Raw genomic sequence first — 18,451 nt, 5'->3', positions numbered from 1 at the left:
CACACCTAACATTTCCAAGTGCTTGGGAGAGCTGTTTGTCCCTATTCCAAGGTGTTCCAGGCTGGTAAAAATGACAGCCATCAGGAGGCCTGAGCCCAGGATAGCAAGCTTTTGGGACAGACTTCATTGGTGCATGCCTTCACCCTGCTCAGTGGAACCTCAGCCTGCTCCAGGACCTCCAGAGGCTCCATACCCCAACAGACCACAGCCAACAACTTCACTGTGGTTGGCCACATGCCTTGGGCTGGCAGAGATGGGCTCATGGCAGCATCCAGCACTCCCCAGCAATGCATTGCTACCATGGGAGAAAACTGTTAGAGACTTCAGCACAGTGCTGGCCTTGCACTGCCAGAGACCCTGGCATGCTGTCCTTCATGAGGCCTGCAGAGAACCTTGTGGCTGGTCAAGGCAGGTGCTTGGCGTGGCTGTAGCCTGTCCCTACCCCGTCCCCAGCACCCTCCTGCACTTTTCCTTCCTTGGAGTCCCAAACACCACCCATCAGAGCAGGGCAGGGTCTGCTGCCTGTATTTCAGGACAGGAAGAAGCTAATCCTGCCTGCAGTAGGATGCTGAAGGGCTCTGCTCCCAAGTGTTTGTCTGGTCTGAGCTGGGTGCAAGGCAGCAGTGCTCAGCACAGCTTTGCAGTCAGGGAGGCTCCAGAGAGGGTTTCAATACAGCGCTCACAGAGGGCTTCGGAGCAAGATCTGGAAGGCATCATCCTTGGAGGAAAATAATCGTGTCTTGCACAGGCTGTTCATGCAGCTGTCAACATCCATCACTAGGCCGGAGACTGCTGCTGAGAGATCTTGCTGGTGGCTGAGAAAGTACAGCTGGAGGCGTGCAGGGGCCTGGGAATGCTGGCCAGCAGACAAGCCCCAACGGTGTCTGGGGAAGGGACATCCATCACTCCCGAGAGGCGCAGCAGCCAGGATGGAGCAAGAACCCAGCTCCTTCTGCACTTTCCCGTCAGGGAAAAGCTGGCATAGCACCAACTTGTTTCTCAGAGGAGGGAAAGGATCATCTCAATCTAGCAGGCAGAAAATAGGGTTCAGTTCTCTCCCAGGAAGACAGGGGACCTATGAAGGGGCAATGGCCTCAGGGCCTGAGAGAAGATTTGATCCCAGCCCCATTCATGCAGTCCCAGCACCAGAGAGGCATGATGCTGAGTTGTGAGCAGGAGGTACCCACCAGCAGGCTGGCAGTGAGGCAGCCAGGGGAGCAAAGAGACTTAGAGAAGAATCTGTGAGGAAAAAAGCAATCAAAAGCCCTGCATAACATAATCTGGGAGCAGAGCAGGGGGATAAGCAGGATCTCAGAGCAATGTAGATGACAAGGAGTCACCATGGGAAACCGAAGGGAAAGGATCTTACTCACTGCTGGGGATGCAGCTGAAAAATGCTGAGAACCAACAGTCACAAAAAGGAGACCAAAAAAAATGACACAGAGAAGTGGGGACTGGAAATGGCAGAAAAGCACCTCAGAAAGAATGGGCAGAATGGCACACGTGGCTTGGCTTCCATCTGGCTCATTGGAAGGGAGCACCCTGCCCCAAGGAAGGGAGATGTGAACCAGCTAAGCAGGGATTTTGGAAGGCTGGAGAGGACCCCAACCCTGTGCAGAGCTTGCAGGAGGATTGCTAAATGCTGAGTGAATGAGCCAACAGCAGAAGATGCTCAAGGAGTAATTCTGGATGGCAGAGTGCCAGATAACAGCCTGGCAGAGTACTGAGTTACAAAAACCTGGGCTCTGGGGCTCTCGGTGGATACTTCAAAAGCTGAACTGCCTGATGGCTTCAAAAGGCTCCAGCTGCCCTGCTACAAGCCCCAACATCCCACTAAGTCCATTACCAGCAGGGGCTGCCAAGTACCCCACCTCAGAGACAGGGAGCAGGGGCTGCTCAGCACTCCTGTGCAAGGGGACAGTGAGAGGCAAACAGGAAGACTGTGGGATTGAGAGGGCAATGCAAAGCTTTACATCTACACTTAAATCCTGCCAAAATTCTGCTTGGCTAAATACCAACCCCAGCCAAGACCAATCTCAGGAACAAAGCTGGTGGACTCAGCCCAAGTCCTAGCTAAGAAGATGCATTCTAGCCACAAAGCCCACCCCGCTGTTCTGGTCCTGTAGAAGAACCACTGCCTGTCAGTCCACAAAATTCTGGGCTCTTTGGTGCACATATCGTTTCTGCTGAGGAAGCGCAGGTGACACAGGTTTCTGAAGCCTCACTCACAACCATGTCAGCAGAGACCAGAGACACCAGATTCATCGCTCCGCAGGTCTCTCACTCCAGGCTTTCTTTGCTCCATGGACTCATTTCCCCTGGGCCAAAAGGACAGCAACTCTTTGGCATCTCTGAGCTTGCAAGTACTACCCAAGAGAAAGCTGGGCACTGGCCACATGCCACTATGGACGACCCCAAGCATGGCTGTACTTTTTTGCCATCACTGGGTTATGAGCTCACTGTTGCAGCATGCCAGGCCAGTCAGCCAGTTCTGCCCTAGACATGCGCAACGCTGAAGAGACCTTGGAATGCACTGTCCCACTGGGATTTCTAACTGAAACAACATCTTTCTTTGGTGCTTCCCCTCCCAAAAGCAGGCTGAGAGGCTGTCCCTGAGTCCTGTTCTACCAAACATTTCTGGGAGAGGTGGGTGTCTGCACTGGCAAGAGGCAGGTGGCTCTGATGCTCTAGCCCAGCCATAGCACCAGTCCTCTGGGGACAGCCTACATAAGCAGGGCAGGGAGAAGACACCCCCCTTCAGCTCCTCAGCTCAGACCAGATCAGAAGTGAGATCCAGTGCTGGTCTGGGAAGCTGAGCAACAAGCTGGCCTGAGCAGGACTGTACTGAGGGCTGTAGCACAGCACTCAAGTAAGAGATGAAGGTTAAGGCAGGAATTTAGGTATCTGGACAAGGGTTTTAACCCTTCCTGGAGTACCTCTTTCATGCACCATAACTCTTATGGAAACATCCCCTTTCCAGTCTGCTAGTTCCTCTGCTAAACAACACAGTGCTCAGCCCTCCACGCAGCAAAATGCCCTGTGCATATCAAGGCTCCCCTTCCTTTTGTCAGCCTTGTGACCAGCCATGGGTTCGTGACGTTCTTTAAGGCAGACTTCACAACCACCAAGAACCCTCCCTGCAGTCATTGTACCTCTCTCTGTGACTGACAGCATTTCAATATGAAAGCTCAATTGCTGGCTGTCCCCAACTTTTTATTAGCAAAATATCTGTGCTACACCCAGCCAAAAAGCTCTGTGAGGTCCCCCAGGCACACAGACCCCCCCCGGCTGCTCAAATCTGAATGGTTGGGGCAGATCAGGGCTGTATGTCAAATGGAACTGTACGTATGCTGGGTCCCTAAATCACTCTGGCAGCCCCCCTGCACCTCCACTGCCTGCACAGCATGCACAACCCATGCTCAAGAACAACTCATCACCTGGCACACACCAGCCCCGCTGCGTACATCCCCATGCCCCCGCTCCCCTCCGCTGCAGTGGGGCTTCTGTGTGCACGCAAAGCAGAGTGACTTGGGACAGACTTTCTTCCCCGTAGAGTGGGCTGCCACGGGGACAATGTCCTGTGCATCACCTTCCACCCTGCGGCAGTCATGGTTGGCAGCAGGTGACAGCTACCCATCTTGGCCCCACACTTTTGACTCAGTAACATTGTAAGCTGCACCAACCTCTTTTAAAATATTCAAATCACTCTTTGCCCAGGCAACTATAATCCCAGGACAGCAGCCCCTTCCCAGCGCAGCCCCACATCGCGCGAAGCAGCGACCGAGCATCTCCCAACTGCATGTTTCCATCCGAGTGCGTCACAACTTAATGCTGCCCCCAGACCGTACTGCGCTATGACAGCACCGCGGCTTGGCACGGCCCCGATGGCCCCACCGGGCTGGTTTTGGCCATGGGGACAGCCCAAGTAGCTCTGGGGTAACCCTGACTGCTCTGCCCCAGCCTGCCTGCGAAGAGGGGGCCGGTGTGGACTCTTCTCCCGCTACTACACCGCAGGCAGGGACCCGACCGAGGCAGGACGCGCCCAGAGACAGCCTGTTCGCTTCTTCCCATCCAGGACCGATGCGCACCCGCCTAACACCTCCAAAACGGATGCCGGCTCACAGCGAGCAAGCTCTTGGCAGTAAAAAGCCCTTTTTTGTCCAGGCAGACACTCCTTCCTCTCCAACTCTGCTCGGCTGGGAGCCGGGGCTGCGGCGCTGCCCCTCCGCGCTGCCTTGAGGCTCTTCCCGACGCTAAGGTGGGTGCCAGTCTGCCCTGGCTGGGCTGGCACGGCACGGTGCAGCGCAAACCTTGGCTGAGAGCCCGCAGAGCTTGTCACTTATGCTAAGCCGTAGGGCAGGTCCCAGCGGTACGGCTCTGTCCTGGATTCCTCTCGCAGCGATGTTTTCGAGCAAGCATTGCTGCCAGACCACGGTAAGCGGCGCAATGTCACCCAGGTCTTGACGCGCTCCCGCCACCCCCGTGATCAGGGTGGGATAGGGGGGGAGAAACGCAGGGTTGGGGACGGGGATCCTCGGGCGGAGACCCGGCTCCGCAGAAAGCAGGCAGGAGAGGGAGATGGGGCTGGCTGCTCGCTACATCCGTACCAGGGCTGAGGCTCTTACAGCGGGTGGGACGGCGACTGTCCGGGCGTGTTCACCGGCCCGTGTCCCCGCCGGGGCGCAGGGCGCTGCGCATCCCCCCGCGGCGCCCCCCGTTTCCCCGACCCGCTGCTTACCGGCTTCTTCTTGCGGCGGCTCTGGATGCGGCTGACCACCAGGTCGGTGTAGAGCACCGGCTTGAGGGTGCGGGAGCGCTGGGGCCAGCCGTAGCAGAAGGTCTCCACGCCGCGGTAGTTGCGCCCGTAGCGCACCGAGCACATGGAGCGGGACCGCATGCGCCCCGCGCTGCTGTTGATGCTGTTGACGCCGATCATCCTGCCGGCGGCGGCGGGGGGGCGGCGGGGCGCCCGGCGCGGAGCCCGGCGGCGCGGCCCTGCCCTGCCCTGCCCGGCCCTGCCGTGCCGTGCCGTGCCCTACCCTACCCTGCCTGCCGCGGCCGCTCCGCCGCCGCCTGTTGAAGCGGGGCCGGGCCGGGCCGGGCTCGGCGGCGGCTCCCGACAGAGGCGGGGCTGCCCCGCCCCGCCCGCCACAGCCAATGGCGACTCGCGGCGCCCGGCCGGGCCGAGCCGCGCCGAGGGGCCGCCGGTGGGCATCGCACCTGCGGGGACAGCATCCCTGACGCTGATGCCACACGAGTTGCCGGAGCTGCCCCTGGTGCACCAGCTGGCCGTCCCTGCCTCCTTTCCGCGGAGAGTGGGAGCAGGTGGCTGTACCCTCCTGGGGGGGCCGCGGTGGTGACATCTCCTGAGTTACAGGGGCCAGGTGGCACCTCCGCTGGGTTCCAGCTGGGCAGGCTTCAGAGCTGCTGCTGCTGCAGCCCGGCCCCCACCAGGGACCTACAAAACTGGTAGGAGATGGGCCCAGTGGAGACATGTTCAGAGTTTCCATCTTCAGTGCCCATCCTACACTTAACCCTCTTGTCTGTCCTTCACAGGTCAGGGCAGAAACATCAGTAGCTACAGTCACCCAGCTAGTTATGGGCAGGACAGAGATGCTTCAGGCAGCTGCTCCCGTGAAGAAGCAAAAAGCTGGGCATCCTTGCAGAAAGCATGAGGATCGATGCGTAATTTCGTTAGGCTTGACTGAGCAGGAGATGCAGCCAGTGGAAAGGGGGAAATTTTCCACTCTGTCCTAACTGTTCGGTATAGCGATCATTGGGCACAACTTGTGAGGGAGGGAACATGGGTGCCTGGCACATCAGATATATTGGGCTGCCCCTGAGGCCCAGGGGAGCCATGGGAGACAGGGGCAGGGCAGCCTATCGCTCCCCGGGGGAATGGGCAAAAAAAAAAAAAAAAATAGCCCGGGGGATTAGACTGAGCAAGCGTTCCTGTGATTATAGCTCAGAGGTGGGAGCCAGGGCTTTCTTCCCACATTGCTAATCATTTACCCAGCACTCTGAGCGTCTGAGCCCTGCTGTTGTGCCTCCAAGCTGGAAGGTGGGGGCCCATCCTACCTTCCTCCCCCGAGGACCCGACTGCATTGTCAGGCTTTATTCATTAACATCTGTGACGTGCTCTGGGCTCCTAGGCTGGAAGACATCACAGATTTGGCTCATTCCTGCAATTGCTAAGCAGTGCTGGTGAGAAATGGGGCCTGATTTGGCCCTACTGTGTTTCTACCAGCCAGTGAAGCACAAGGTTAAGCTAAAAGAGTAAGAAAGATGGAGACAAGCTAAGGCTCCACAAAGTGATCAATCATGTAAAGGTCAAATCCACATCTAAAATGTAACAGACAATCAGCAACAGTGAATGAAATCCCAGGAGGCCTGGGCTAAAATCACACTGTCAAGAGAAAAGCACCATCTCAAGAGCTAACCAAAATATCACCAGCTCCAGGATGTCCTGCTTTCAGCTCCTTCCTTGCTCCATGGGCAGCTGCCTTCATAACACCACTGGAGTTCAGGTATGCCTGCATATGTGGGCATCTTCGGGCACAGCATTATATGGGTACATATATATCACTGGCATGGCTCCATGCCTGATCAGGGGGACACCTCAGTTGGAGAGCTGAGCAGCCCTGCCTGCAGAGTATAGCTCTCCACAGGAGCTTTCAGAGACAGAGGAAAGGATTTCCAGCAGCAGTGCCGCTAAAGCAGCACTGCCTTAATTCCAGCAGCAGTGCTGTATAGGGCATAGTGAGGCACTGGCAGTGAGGGGGATGTGATGCTCAGCTGTGAAAGCTCTTCAACTGTTTTCATTGTTTCTGCATAAAACTGGGACTGTTTACGTGTATTATCTAGTAGCAGATAAAGTTCTTGTCTGACTCAAGCTGCCACATGCTCTCAAGCATCATGCTGCGTTTGCCTTGGGACTCCCTGCAGCCAGAGATGAGGTGGGTGCTCAAGCTCCCTGTGGGTCTGTTCCTGATGCTGTCCTCAGAGTCACAGGGGATGGTGGCCTTGTGCCTCTGCAGCCACCTAGGTCCTGCCCTACTGCCCCAGTTCCCTGGCAGAGTGCCTTGGGTGAGACCCACCTCCAGCCTTCCAGCTCTGAACTCCATGGGGTAGCAGCTTGTGCTGTCTACCCAGGGAGGCTTGGAAGAGCCCCCCGGACCTTTCTTCTATGGTGCCGAAGCTGCCCAAGACCCAGCCTTGAGCTTTGGGAAGCTCCTGTGAAGCCTGCCAGCCCTTCCCCTCCCCTGCTACCCTTAGGAAACGCATGTGCTCCTGGAGCGCTAAAATTAGCCAGCCAGCTGTGCGGCACGCTTGCACAGGAGCCTCAGTCCCCAGGCACAGCTTGCCAGCCAGGTCTGCCAAGGAGGAAGCATCCTACTCAGGGTAACAGGGCTAATGCAGGCTGACACAGGGAGGGCAGTGGGAGAGCCTTTCCCCATTTGTCTGCCCCCTGAGCCCGTGCAGGGACAAAAGCACCAAGCAGCCAAAAGCGATGGGCAGAGTGTCTTCTCTGGATGAGCATGGATGAGGCTGCCCAGCAGAGGCACAAGTTCCCCCTCCCAGTTGTCCCCCCAGCACAAGCCAACAGCACTTTCTCCATCTCACCTGCCCCAGAACCCCACTCCCCCTTGCACGGGCAAGGGGCTTCTGAAGTGGAGTGGTGCTTCAGGTGAGGAGCTGCAGCCTGCCCTGCCTGAGGTTCCTCACACTGCCTTTCACTCCCTCTCCCCAGCACGGCTCCCGTACAGAGGCGGCTGAAAAGCGGCGGTGGGAAGCACCGCAGCTGCAGAAGGAACAGGCCATTTTTAGCAGAGCAGCCTCCCAGCTGCTGGGCTGCAGGCAGAGCTGTGCGGGGCTGTGCTGCAGCACCGCAGCCTCCCTCCACTCCCTCACACCCAGCAAAGGTCTTGGCCCCTGCCCATGAGAGAAAGCCTGTAGCTTCGTGGCACTTACTTGCTGCCCTATTTCCCACTGTCTGGGATCTGATGCGGTAACTAGATCTCGTATGTTCGAACTGCTGGCACTTTGGGGGACGAACTTCAATAGAACAATGCCTCAAGTGTGGGTACCCAACCGTGGGGCAGTGAAGGCTGCAAAGGGGGCACACCAAGATGTCTGTGGAGCTCAGATACTCCAAGGTGCAGCAGCACTGACGGGCTGGGGTTCAGGGTCCACATTTCATGTTTCCATCCATTTTGTGTGCTTAAAGCATTTTCTGGAGCTGGGTTTAAAATTAGAGAATTTTTCCTGAGTAACTCCTTTTACTGGCGAAGTGTGGGCTGAGAGGGAGGACAGCCCTATTGAGAACTGCTGGTAACCCCTTAATGATGGGGTGAGCGACACAGACAGGAATAGACCCACAAAGGCTGAAAAGGGAGCTCAGCTTTTCATCCTCTGTTGCCTTTTTTTCATCAACCGCCTCCCCCCCATTGTGCCTTCAGCACCCTGTGGGAACCCATCTTCTACATCATGAGTATTTGCCAACTGTAGCATTTCACCAACAGCAATGGTTTCTGTCTGGCAGACCCCATGGGAGCTAAGTCTATTCCCAGAGACTGAGACAGGGAGACAGCAGTTCAGAAAACCCTCCTGAGAGCAGGCGATGCCAGAGAAGCGAAGCAGTCCAAGGCCAGAGGTGTTTGCTGACCACTGCTCTCCCTGACCAAGCCCCCCTGTGAACTGGAGAAGGCAGGGAGAAGGCAGGAGTCCCCCAGTCACACCAGTGTGGTGAGTTCCCAGCTCTGAGGTTTTAACATCCAGCCCACTCTTCCCATTGCCACGCCTTGCCCATGTCACGTCTGCCACCAGAGATGGCTCCAATCCCAGGCCTGGCCAAAGTTTTGGGCCCCAGTGCTTCAGGGAATCAGAAGGGGTTGAGTACCATAGGACTGACGCCAGGAAGCTGCTGGCAGCAGCTGGGCAAACCAGGCCTAGTATGCTGCCCCATGTGTGTTCCCTTGCCTGCAACACAGGCACAGCAAGAGCAATGAGGGAATCAGAACCCCAGGCAAAGCTCCACTGTCCTCCTGGGGGAATGGAGCAGCTCATGTTCCCCTCAGCAAGGCAGGAGCACAAATGTAGGCTCAGGGACCATCACTGTTCTTACATGTTAATCTGTCTTGCATTCATAGCATCTCAGGTAGCCCTCCATGTGATCCAGCCCAAAGCTCTCACTTCTGCTCCTGCTGCTAGGCTGGCCATGCAGAACAACCAAATTTACCTTGAGCAGCTCCTTGGGGAAGTCAGTGCCTCCATTGAGTCCCTCCAAGTTGCCAATGAAGTCGGAGCAGGACATTCTCTTCCCAATGTTCTGGGGGAGTCAGGGGGAGAGAGATATGGGGATTACCTTTGGGACAGAGGTCAGCGCTGGCTGGAGCAGGTCCCACAGCCCAGGAACAGGTACCCCATCTCTGCAGAGTGGTGAGGGACCAGCCAGGTCTCTGGAAGGCTGTTTGCAAGTATTGGGAAGCTGCTGGCTTTGCACAGACTCCAGAAGTATTAAATATCTTCCTTTTCCAAAATTGAGTGCTCCCTGCTCCCAATGGCAGCTAGTTTTGGAGTCTCATTCCCACTTTCTTTCCCTGTCCAGTTTTCTTTTCTGTCCTCATCCCACCTCTACATCTTTCAGCTCAGCAAGTGTCCTTCAAAACCCCACTCTCTCTTTCATCAGCCCCTCCTCTTATTTAGCCTTTCTCCTCTCTCTTCACCAAACATGTTGGGGGTGACCAGCTGTCACAGGCCCAGGGTCCCATGCCTCCTGCTCATTTAGCACTGTCCTCACTCTTGCCTGAGCACCTACAATTTCAGGGTGGTGGGGTCAGACAGGGGACAGACTGGGACAATGGCAGTGGTAACTTACATGTCCATGCAGATCTGTGTTTAGCAGCATCAGGGCGCACGTGAGGGTGTGGGCTCCGTCTGCAGCACAAGCACAGGACAGGAATTAGAGCCCCCAGCTCAGCCCTGCAGCTGGTGCTCCAGTGCCTCAGCATCTCAGGAAGGATATGGGGGCTCTGAGCCTCCAAGACAGCGCTGAGCCCCCTCCTCCCACCCTGGGCACAAGGTGGGAGTCACTGCACTGCTGACAGCATGGAGGTAAGTAGGTAGGAGGCCACTGGATTGAAGCTGGTTCCAAACCCGAGCACACCAATTTCCTTCCAAGCCTGCAGCCCCCATAGCCAGGCAGTGGTGCTGTAGCTAATCCTGCAGAGCTCCTAACATGGCAAGGTAGGACCGACACAGCCTCTGCCAGCCAGGCAGCCCAAACCTCACATGTCCCAGAGCCAGCCCAGAGAAGACCCAGCATATGAATGCACACAGGAGAGGTGCAAAGACAAGATATAGTACAAAGTAGGTGTCTGTGCTCCCCAAATTTTAGGCACACAAGTTTCCTCACTTAGATATTCCCTGAGCTGAGGGTCTGAGAGCTGGGGTCTATTTGGCAAGGAATATGCTAAGTGTGCCTCCTGTGCTAATCTGCTCAAGGTCAGAATTAAGAATGGGTTGAGCCCTAATTATGCATCATCCAACCAGAGCAGGCTTAAAAAAAAAAATCTAAAGCATCTGTCATTTGAGGGAAATGACATACTGGGGCTATCTTCCTAAGGCTTCAGTATAGGCTCTCACCCTGCTCTCACGGGTAGTTTCAGTTTGAGCACCTTCACTGAGCTGACAAACACATAGGCTCTCCTGAAACACACATACACACACACCACAGACATGCACAGTTTCTTACCTTCTGAAGAAATGGCATTGGGATTACACTCGTAATAGCGCTGGGAAAAATGAGCCAGCACTCGCTCTCGCTCTTGTGTCTCTCCCATCAAGGCCAGCTCTTTTAGAAAGGACCTGAAAAAGCAGCAGCAGCATTGGTCACACATGCAGACCACTACAGTTTCTGCAACTCACCCTGTGCAAGAATGGAGCTGTGCTTTCTGGTTTGGAGACCCTCCTGTGTGCCGGATGAAGCCCTGCCATTGCACATCCTTCTCTCCCTCCAAACCCATTGTGGGACTCTCCTCCAAGACCACAGCACCATATCCTGCTGGCACATCAGAGACCTATAGCCAGTCCCAGGAGCTACACTGGGAAAGGAGGTGGGTGTAACAACAGAAGGATTTGAGTTTAAGACTGGGAAACCCAGATCTAAGTGAACCTGACTGTCATTCAACTGCACTGACCATTAATACCAGGGGTGTTTTTTCTTGGTTGCATGGCTGAGAGACCATCTTGGAAATCACCCTCTCCTATTTAAAAGGTAAGAGGATCTCCAGGTGGGAATCATGGGGCCTGCCTGCTCCTGCAGATCTCTGTGTGGCTGCAGAGCTGCAGAGGGCATGGTCTATTGGGACCCCGCTCTGCTGGCCACCATACACACACACACACCCACACATACACACTCAGCTCTGACCTGAGAGCCTGATCCAGGCTCATCCCTGTGAACACGAAGAACTTCAGATATTCCCCTGCCACCATCCTGCTGAACTCGTTGCTGAAATAGAAAAGGGGGAGGGTGAGAATGGGATCGACCAGACTGTGTGGACAGCCAAAGGTATATAGGTGTTGGGTGGACTCGAGGAGGCTGGGAGCTCCCCAGGGTTGCAAGAGGCATGCCAAGGCCAGAGACACCCCATGCTCCCATGAAACTCAGAGACATCACCCACAAATCCACTGGGAATACTAGGCATGTAAGAGAAAATGGAGAAGCTAGAGCAGGAAGGGCCCATGAGAGGTCAGCTAGCCACCCCCCTGCCCCAACACCTTACTGATGCATCCAAAATGCGGTCATGGTAGGAAGGTAGCAAAATCTGGATGTCTCCTAGATTTTAAGGCCTTTAGAGGAACACCTGGTGCAGATGTACCAGTCACAAGCAGTGGGTTTTGAGATCCTGGCAGTGGCTCCTTGCCAGTCTGGTTCCCCACAAGGGCAGCAGCTGTGGGTGCACTGTGGATGCAAGTGAGCCCCTTGCAGAATGGAACATTCCTTGCAAATGCCCACACGTACTTCTTCCCCAAGTGGCGAGCCACATCTGCTTTTTTAAAGCCATCCAGGTTGTAGAGCCTCTTGGCCAGGCGTTTGGCAGCCTCCAGGTCAGCCTTGTGTCCATTGGAAAGGGTGTCTGTGCTGCCCAGGGCCAGCTGCTCCACACTGTCCATCTCCGACTCCGAGTCTGAAACCATCTGGCTCTGGGGGTGGTCACTGCAATGGGAAGGGACACTCCACGTTAGCCTGCCTACAGATCCTCTCCTTGTTCAGCTTCTCAGGAAATGCATGTTCCTCACCCTGCTTTGGAGACTAGCTACTCACTGCTTGAACCCAGGATGAACTGCACTGGTCAGAGACACTGAGGTCAGCTAAGGGAGCTAAGTGAAGGTCTGGGAATGTAAGTTTGGGAGGAGAGGTGGGGTGATGGGCAGCCAGTGACTGAGTGACTGGACCAAGGCATTTAAACCCACATTCATACTGGATCCATCCCAGCAACTGACACCTGCATACTGGATTCATACTACCCCAAAGTCCTCTGCTTTGAACCTGTGAAACTGTAGGTGTAGGCTTAAGCTCTGCCAAGCTCAGCCGTAGCAGAGGCTTGGAGCAGAAACATGTGCACATCACATGCTGTCCTACAGCTCCATACTCATTTTTTAATCTGGACAAACTTCTCATGCTACTCTCAAGCGCAGCTTATACCCAAGACAAGACAACTATAATTCCTTTGTTTGACTTTTCCCACACACTGATTTCAAAGCACTACACAGATGGCAAAGCTGAGGCAGAGAGGGCGAAGAGGAAGGAAAACCCCCCTGGCCTCCCAGCTCCCAGTGGGGTGCCCTGTCTTCTCCAGGCTGCCCATCAGCTCTCAGCCCACCACGCCTTAAATGGCCATGTTAGGAGACACTCTTGGCTTGGTCCCCAAAGCAATCTGACTCAGCTGCGCAGAAGTTATCCCAACCAAAAGCTGGTTGAATCTAATCAACAACAAATGTTAAGCAACTCTGACCTCGCCCAAATTTTCTGGCAGCCCTCGCAATGTTCCAGTCTGATTTATTTTTAAAAGTCTCTAATTGAGTTTTAAGAGGCCTGCTCTCCTGAGCCAATTACCCAGGCCAATCTCCTTGAGGCTCTGCTTTTTTTAAGAAGGACGAGCCTCCTCCTGCTCAGCGCTGCCTGTCTCAGGGGAGCCCTGCACAATACTGACAGGCTGCCTCATGCCTCGGGGTGCTCTCAGGTGCCATCTTCTCACCCTCCTGTCACCCCCAGCCAGTGTGCAGCTGGAGAAGCTGTGCTGCACTTAAAGCTGTGGGTCAGACACTTCCCTGGTGAAAGCAGCTCCAACACTCTGCAAGTCCTCGGAGAGATATACTTTGCTTGGAACACTGCTGAACTCAGCGGTGCCAGGAGTTGATTGTGGTAAGACCTGGATGGGTGGCCCAGGTAGATGAGTGCCTACTTGGCTCCAGTGCTCCCCAGGGAGACTATCTATCACTCCAATGCACCCTGGTGGAAGCAGCCATGAGAATGGTCACAAGGTCCCTAGGAGCTCACCAGGGCAGACTCCACCAGCTCTGGGGAGCTGTGCTGGGCAGGCAGCTTCCAGCATCACTGTCTGCATCATCAGCACACCCCATCCTGGAGGCAAATCTCCCACCTGCCTAAAAGCTCTTTTCCTCCCAAAACAGCCACATCCAAAGGTGCTGCTGGCATGGGGCCTGGTATCTGGCTGTGCCTTCACTGGCTGCAGGGTCAAAGCTGCTCTGAGGGGTGCCTGAGAGCAGAACAGGCTGGGTGCTGCTGGGCCAGTGCTGGGCACACACCTGGGCCTCCTTGTGAGGCTGCAGTCACTGTGACCTCAACCAAGGACAGAGGTCACAGGCTTTTTGATTCCCAGAGGCAGAGGAGATTAATCCACCCCAGCAACTGACACCTGCCAGACATGGGTTATGGTGACTGCATTTTTTGCTAAAATCCTTATCTGCTATCACAAGGGCACAGGCACTGTCCCCTTAGCAGCCCAGCACTTCCAAGGGTGCTTTTCCAGCCACAGGCTGAGCTACAAAATGCAAAGCCACCCCTCCAACACTCCCCATGCTCCAACTGCACCTCCAGAGCAAGTCGCTGCTCAATCACCCTCTAAAGATCTTTTAATTATTCTCTGCACCATCCCTGAAACTCCTGACACCTTTCTAGACCTCATCTATCCTGCCTGAGAGGTTGTCCTCCCTCACATGGCCAGTTCCTGAGGCCTCCAGAGACAAACCTAGATCTCTGAGTCTCCTGCCATGACCTCTCTTCCTAATCTGTGGTCCTCAGCTTTCCTACCTAGCGCTGAGCATCCAGGCATGGGGTCATTTACAAAATCTCTCTTGTCCTTCAGTACCTGTATCTCCCTACAGGGTCCCAACCTATGTCAACAATTCCTGCCTTGCTTCTTGAAGTGGGCATGCAGGGATCTCAAAGCTTGAGTCTCAAATAGCTCTACCAGTGGAATCTGCTGCTCCCTCCCTCATCAAGTCCCAGTACTGATTTGTTGTTTTACGTCAGCAAAGCATAACCTTGCTCTCAGGATGAGGCACTACTCAACCATGCCATGAAACGGGTTTTCGTCTAGCACTCAAGCCACTCTCGTGCAGTTAAATATGGACAATCAGCCTCAACAGGTTCAGAATGCCCCCTTTGTGGCATCCATCTGCCACCACTCAAAGCCCCAGCTGGCTTGGAGAACACACAGCTTAAAGACAGAAAAACAAGAGTCCAATTCTCAAGTAAATGGAGAGCAGAGCAAGAGATGTGCCAAATCTGAGGTAACTTAGGTGATGCTAATTTTCTTGCCAATGAGCTAATTGCAGGTCTCAGGGTGAGGGTTTTTTGGTGTACTTTGTAAAGTGACATTTTAGTTTGGCTTGAAGAAACACTGAGATAGTATTTTTTACATTAAATACACACTTAAGGAATAAAGATCAAATTCAATATTGTGCATGTATCCTTGGTGTGCCTGAAACAAGTGGTTCCTGAGCAGACACAGTGCTAGCTCATCCCTCTCCCTGCTGCCACTACTCATGTCATTGGGAGCACAGGTCCCCCTGTCACCTGAGAGATGTTTGCTAGTGAGCCCAGTGTGCTGCAGTGAGGCACACGTGGGGGTCTCTGCAAGGAAGGCATGTGACCCAGCTCAGGGTTCACCCTGGGACAGAGGTTCTTCACTGGCCACCTCCCACCCCAGCTCAGCAAAAGGACTGGTTGTGCTCCCTGCCCTGGGGAGCTGCTGCAGAACCATGGTCCTGCTCAGGGCCATCATACCACACACACTCCTCCCAGGAATCAGATGGTTCTCCAGGGCCCAAATGCTCCTTCTCAGGGCCAAACAGTCCTTTCCCAGAGCTGGGTCATCTTCACAACCCAACATTCCGCCTCTAGCTGCCTGCCTGGAGCCCAGAAGCAGAGCCCACAGCACCTTCCCTGGCTGCAATGCAGTGTGTCACTGCAGGAGTCCTGACATCCTCTCCACCTTGCCACCATCACCAAGCTTACTTGGCACCATGTTCACTCAGTGGCTGCTGCCACCAGGAGCAAATCTCTCTGGGATGTGGAGCAGGAAGATGCCTCTAGTTCTGCAAAGCCAGACCCAAGGAGCTGACCTCCACCTCCCAGAAGCCAGCAGGGACATGCCTGGTATCCTCCACCCTAGGGATGCCAGCACAGTGAGACCCCTCCTGCAGCAACAACCTGTTCCCAGGAGCTAAGGAGGGTGCTCAGCTAAGCTCCTGGGCTGTCCAGATCCATCCTGACACATTTCCAGGCAAGACATCTGCTGTAGGAAACTCCAGACCTTTAAACACAATTCAAGTGCCTCTTGCTCCCCACATGAGGCTGATTTCATCCTCCATTGTGAAGGGACATGGCAAGGAGCCTGGTGCAAGTCCACAAGGGACAGGTGCATGGGGCAGAGTAGCACTCTCCCCTCAATTCTGGAAGGCCCACATGCATAGCTAGATGCTCATTGTCTCTGCCAAGCAAACCAAGCCTGCCTAATGTTGCTGCTAAGAATGTACCAGACCGGATCTTTGGCTGAGCTAAATAAAAGCAGCTCTCTCCATCGGTCTCAGTGGAGCGACTTTGATTTATGACAGCAAAGATCTGGGCCGGTTCATTCCTCGCAGAATTGAAGTGAGGGCTGGGAGGACACTTGAAGGTCAGCTAGACCAGCCTCCAACCACAGGCAGGGCTGGTTGTGCTTTTTAGCAGCTCTGGAGTCCAACAATCACCCACCCACGGCGGCACCCACCAGCGTTACTTCTGACAGATTCAGATAGGACTGAACTTTGGGCAGCTGCGCCCCTCTTCAGTCTTGTTTCTCTGCAGACTTCCAGAACCTCCCCTGCAGCACCAGCCGTCTCTGGAGATGTCTATCTGTCCTCCATTATCCCATCCCACTAGCTCTTTTTGTGAGGGACACAACTGCTCCTGCAGAGGACAGGGACTGACACTACAATCCCACCAAACAATTCCTGGTGTCAGCTGAGAGCCTTAAAAATCCAGTTACTCACCTGCTGGATGGAGGGTTGTCTTCTCCTTCAGTGACACAGATGCCATGGGGTCAGCACTGGAAAACCTGGGTGACTTGGACCGTTGGGCCAAGACCAACCTAGGGACTCTGAGTCAGATCCAAGGGCTGAAAATAATGTCTGACAACTAGGGCTGCATCCTACAGGTATGTGCTGCTGCTCATGCCTCTGCAGGCAGACTTGCCTGGGATCCACTGTCCTCTGTGCCATGGTGGGCTGATGAGTCCTGTGTCCAGGCTACTGCTGCCCATCATGCCTTGATGTGGAAATGCATGGGGGAAAATTTCCCACGGTCTTGTCCTTCATTTCTTGCTGTGCCAGTGTTCGTGGGGAGACCTCTTCATTCTGCACCCCAGGCTTGTCCCTGTACTGTGCTCCCAGCCCAGCACACCCCATACCTCCCTTCTCCTATCTTCATCCTTTCCTCAATGGCCCTCTTCTCCTGCTCAGCTCTTAGCCTCAGCCTCCTGCATCACACCCCTAATCCACCCCACGGGGCCCTAAACTGGGCACAGCCCTTCAGGGCATCATCTCACCAGTTTGCCCAGTGCTACCTGGGAGCTCAGGCCAGCTCAGAGACCTGCGCTGGCCCTGGGAGGGGAGGGGCACCGGCTCCTCGACCGCTGCAGTGACAAAAGGAACCTTATAAAGAAAGGCAGCGGAGCTGGCTGGCAGGCCCCGTGCTCCAGCACACGCCAGCAGCTGCGGTCTGGCAAGGACGCAGCTCTGAATCCCGGCGCATCCTCCTCCCGGGGCGGCTGCCAGCCCCACGGGCTCCCCGCTCCTCCCACGCAGCCGCAGCTCCAGGGCTGAGCTCTCCCTCTAGCGAGGCTCCAGGCGTGCTGCCCTAGCCGCGGTGTCTGGCCCTTTCCACCAGGCGGTTTGCAGCCCCACCTTTGATGTTTCTTCTCCCTGCCCTTCTTTCTGTCCCACCGCAGGCGAGCCCCGACGAGGTCCCAGCACAGCCTGCCTTGCTCCGGGGGCGAGTCACGTCTCTTCCCTCCACGGGCAAACCTCAGGGACTGACACGGCTGTGCCCAGGGCAAAGGCTGGCTCCAGAAGAGCGGGATGGTAGGGAAGTTGGGCAGCTGGATTTCAGGGGGCTTGCACCCCCAGAGAGATGCAGTTTGCCCATTTACATTCCTCCAGGGCTGATGTCCCCCAGCCCACAGTGCCTGCCTGTGGGCAGTCCCTGTACAGGACTGAGCAAGCCAGGTGAGCCTCTGGACCCCTTCTTGCACCCAGCAGCTTGGCCAAGTTCTGCAATTTGCACCTGCAGTTGCAGAAGTCTGGCTGTTACCACTGAAGCAACCTCCCTGCAGTCCCCAGGCTGCCCCAGCTCCTGCCCCACCATCTTGCCAGCACTGCATCTGTCCCTGGCTGGCCTCCCTGGGTCCGGTGGGATTCCTTAGTCCTGGGGGGCTCTGCCTCCATACATGCTCTGCAAAGGTCACTGTCATAGCCACAGGGACAGACTGCTTTAACTGCAGCTCTCTGCTCAGTGAGAGCAAGGGACCTGCACACTTTCACCTCCTGCCCAAATCAGGTGATAACCTACTCACAGAACCTATGCTGGGGGTGTCACTGTGGGGTGTCCTGCTATGGGGAGGGCGGGGAGGGGGTTCAGTCTCTGCTCTGTCCCTTTCAACCAAGCCTGCTGGAGTAGCTGTAGGCATCTCAGGGGAGGGCTTTCTAGGTCTGCACTTAGACATACTTCCCCCAGGCAGGGTCAAGATAAAACTATCATGTGCCGAGGTACACCACAGCCTTGGCATAAGGAACAAGGCTGCATGAACCAAGGCCACCAGCTGTGGGGGACTCCACATGTCCCCAGCAATGCAAGGGCATCACTGACTTGGCCATTCCTGCCACT

At 55.3% G+C, this 18,451-nt stretch overlaps 1 protein-coding gene across 3 annotated transcripts in view; it reads right to left on the bottom strand.

Annotated features, from left to right (window-relative positions):
* PSD (pleckstrin and Sec7 domain containing) overlaps positions 1-18,451 on the bottom strand; it is a 46,462-nt gene that overhangs the window by 6,719 nt on the left and 21,292 nt on the right. For all 3 annotated transcript variants that reach the window (XM_085065405.1, XM_085065408.1, XM_085065407.1), the window contains 5 exons: positions 12,023-12,217; positions 11,429-11,509; positions 10,754-10,866; positions 9,878-9,936; positions 9,239-9,328 (listed from right to left, as the gene is read on the bottom strand). In XM_085065405.1, the coding sequence (XP_084921531.1) occupies positions 9,239-9,328; positions 9,878-9,936; positions 10,754-10,866; positions 11,429-11,509; positions 12,023-12,217 (538 nt within the window). The remainder of the gene's footprint in view (positions 1-9,238; positions 9,329-9,877; positions 9,937-10,753; positions 10,867-11,428; positions 11,510-12,022; positions 12,218-18,451) is intronic.

The sequence above is a fragment of the Lichenostomus cassidix genome, chromosome 6, assembly GCF_008360975.1.
Source record: "Lichenostomus cassidix isolate B80296 chromosome 6, HeHo_3.0, whole genome shotgun sequence".
Taxonomy (NCBI): Eukaryota; Metazoa; Chordata; class Aves; order Passeriformes; family Meliphagidae; genus Lichenostomus; species Lichenostomus cassidix.
The sequence above is the reverse complement of the archived record's forward strand: the minus strand, read 5'-3'. Positions and strand labels throughout refer to the sequence as shown.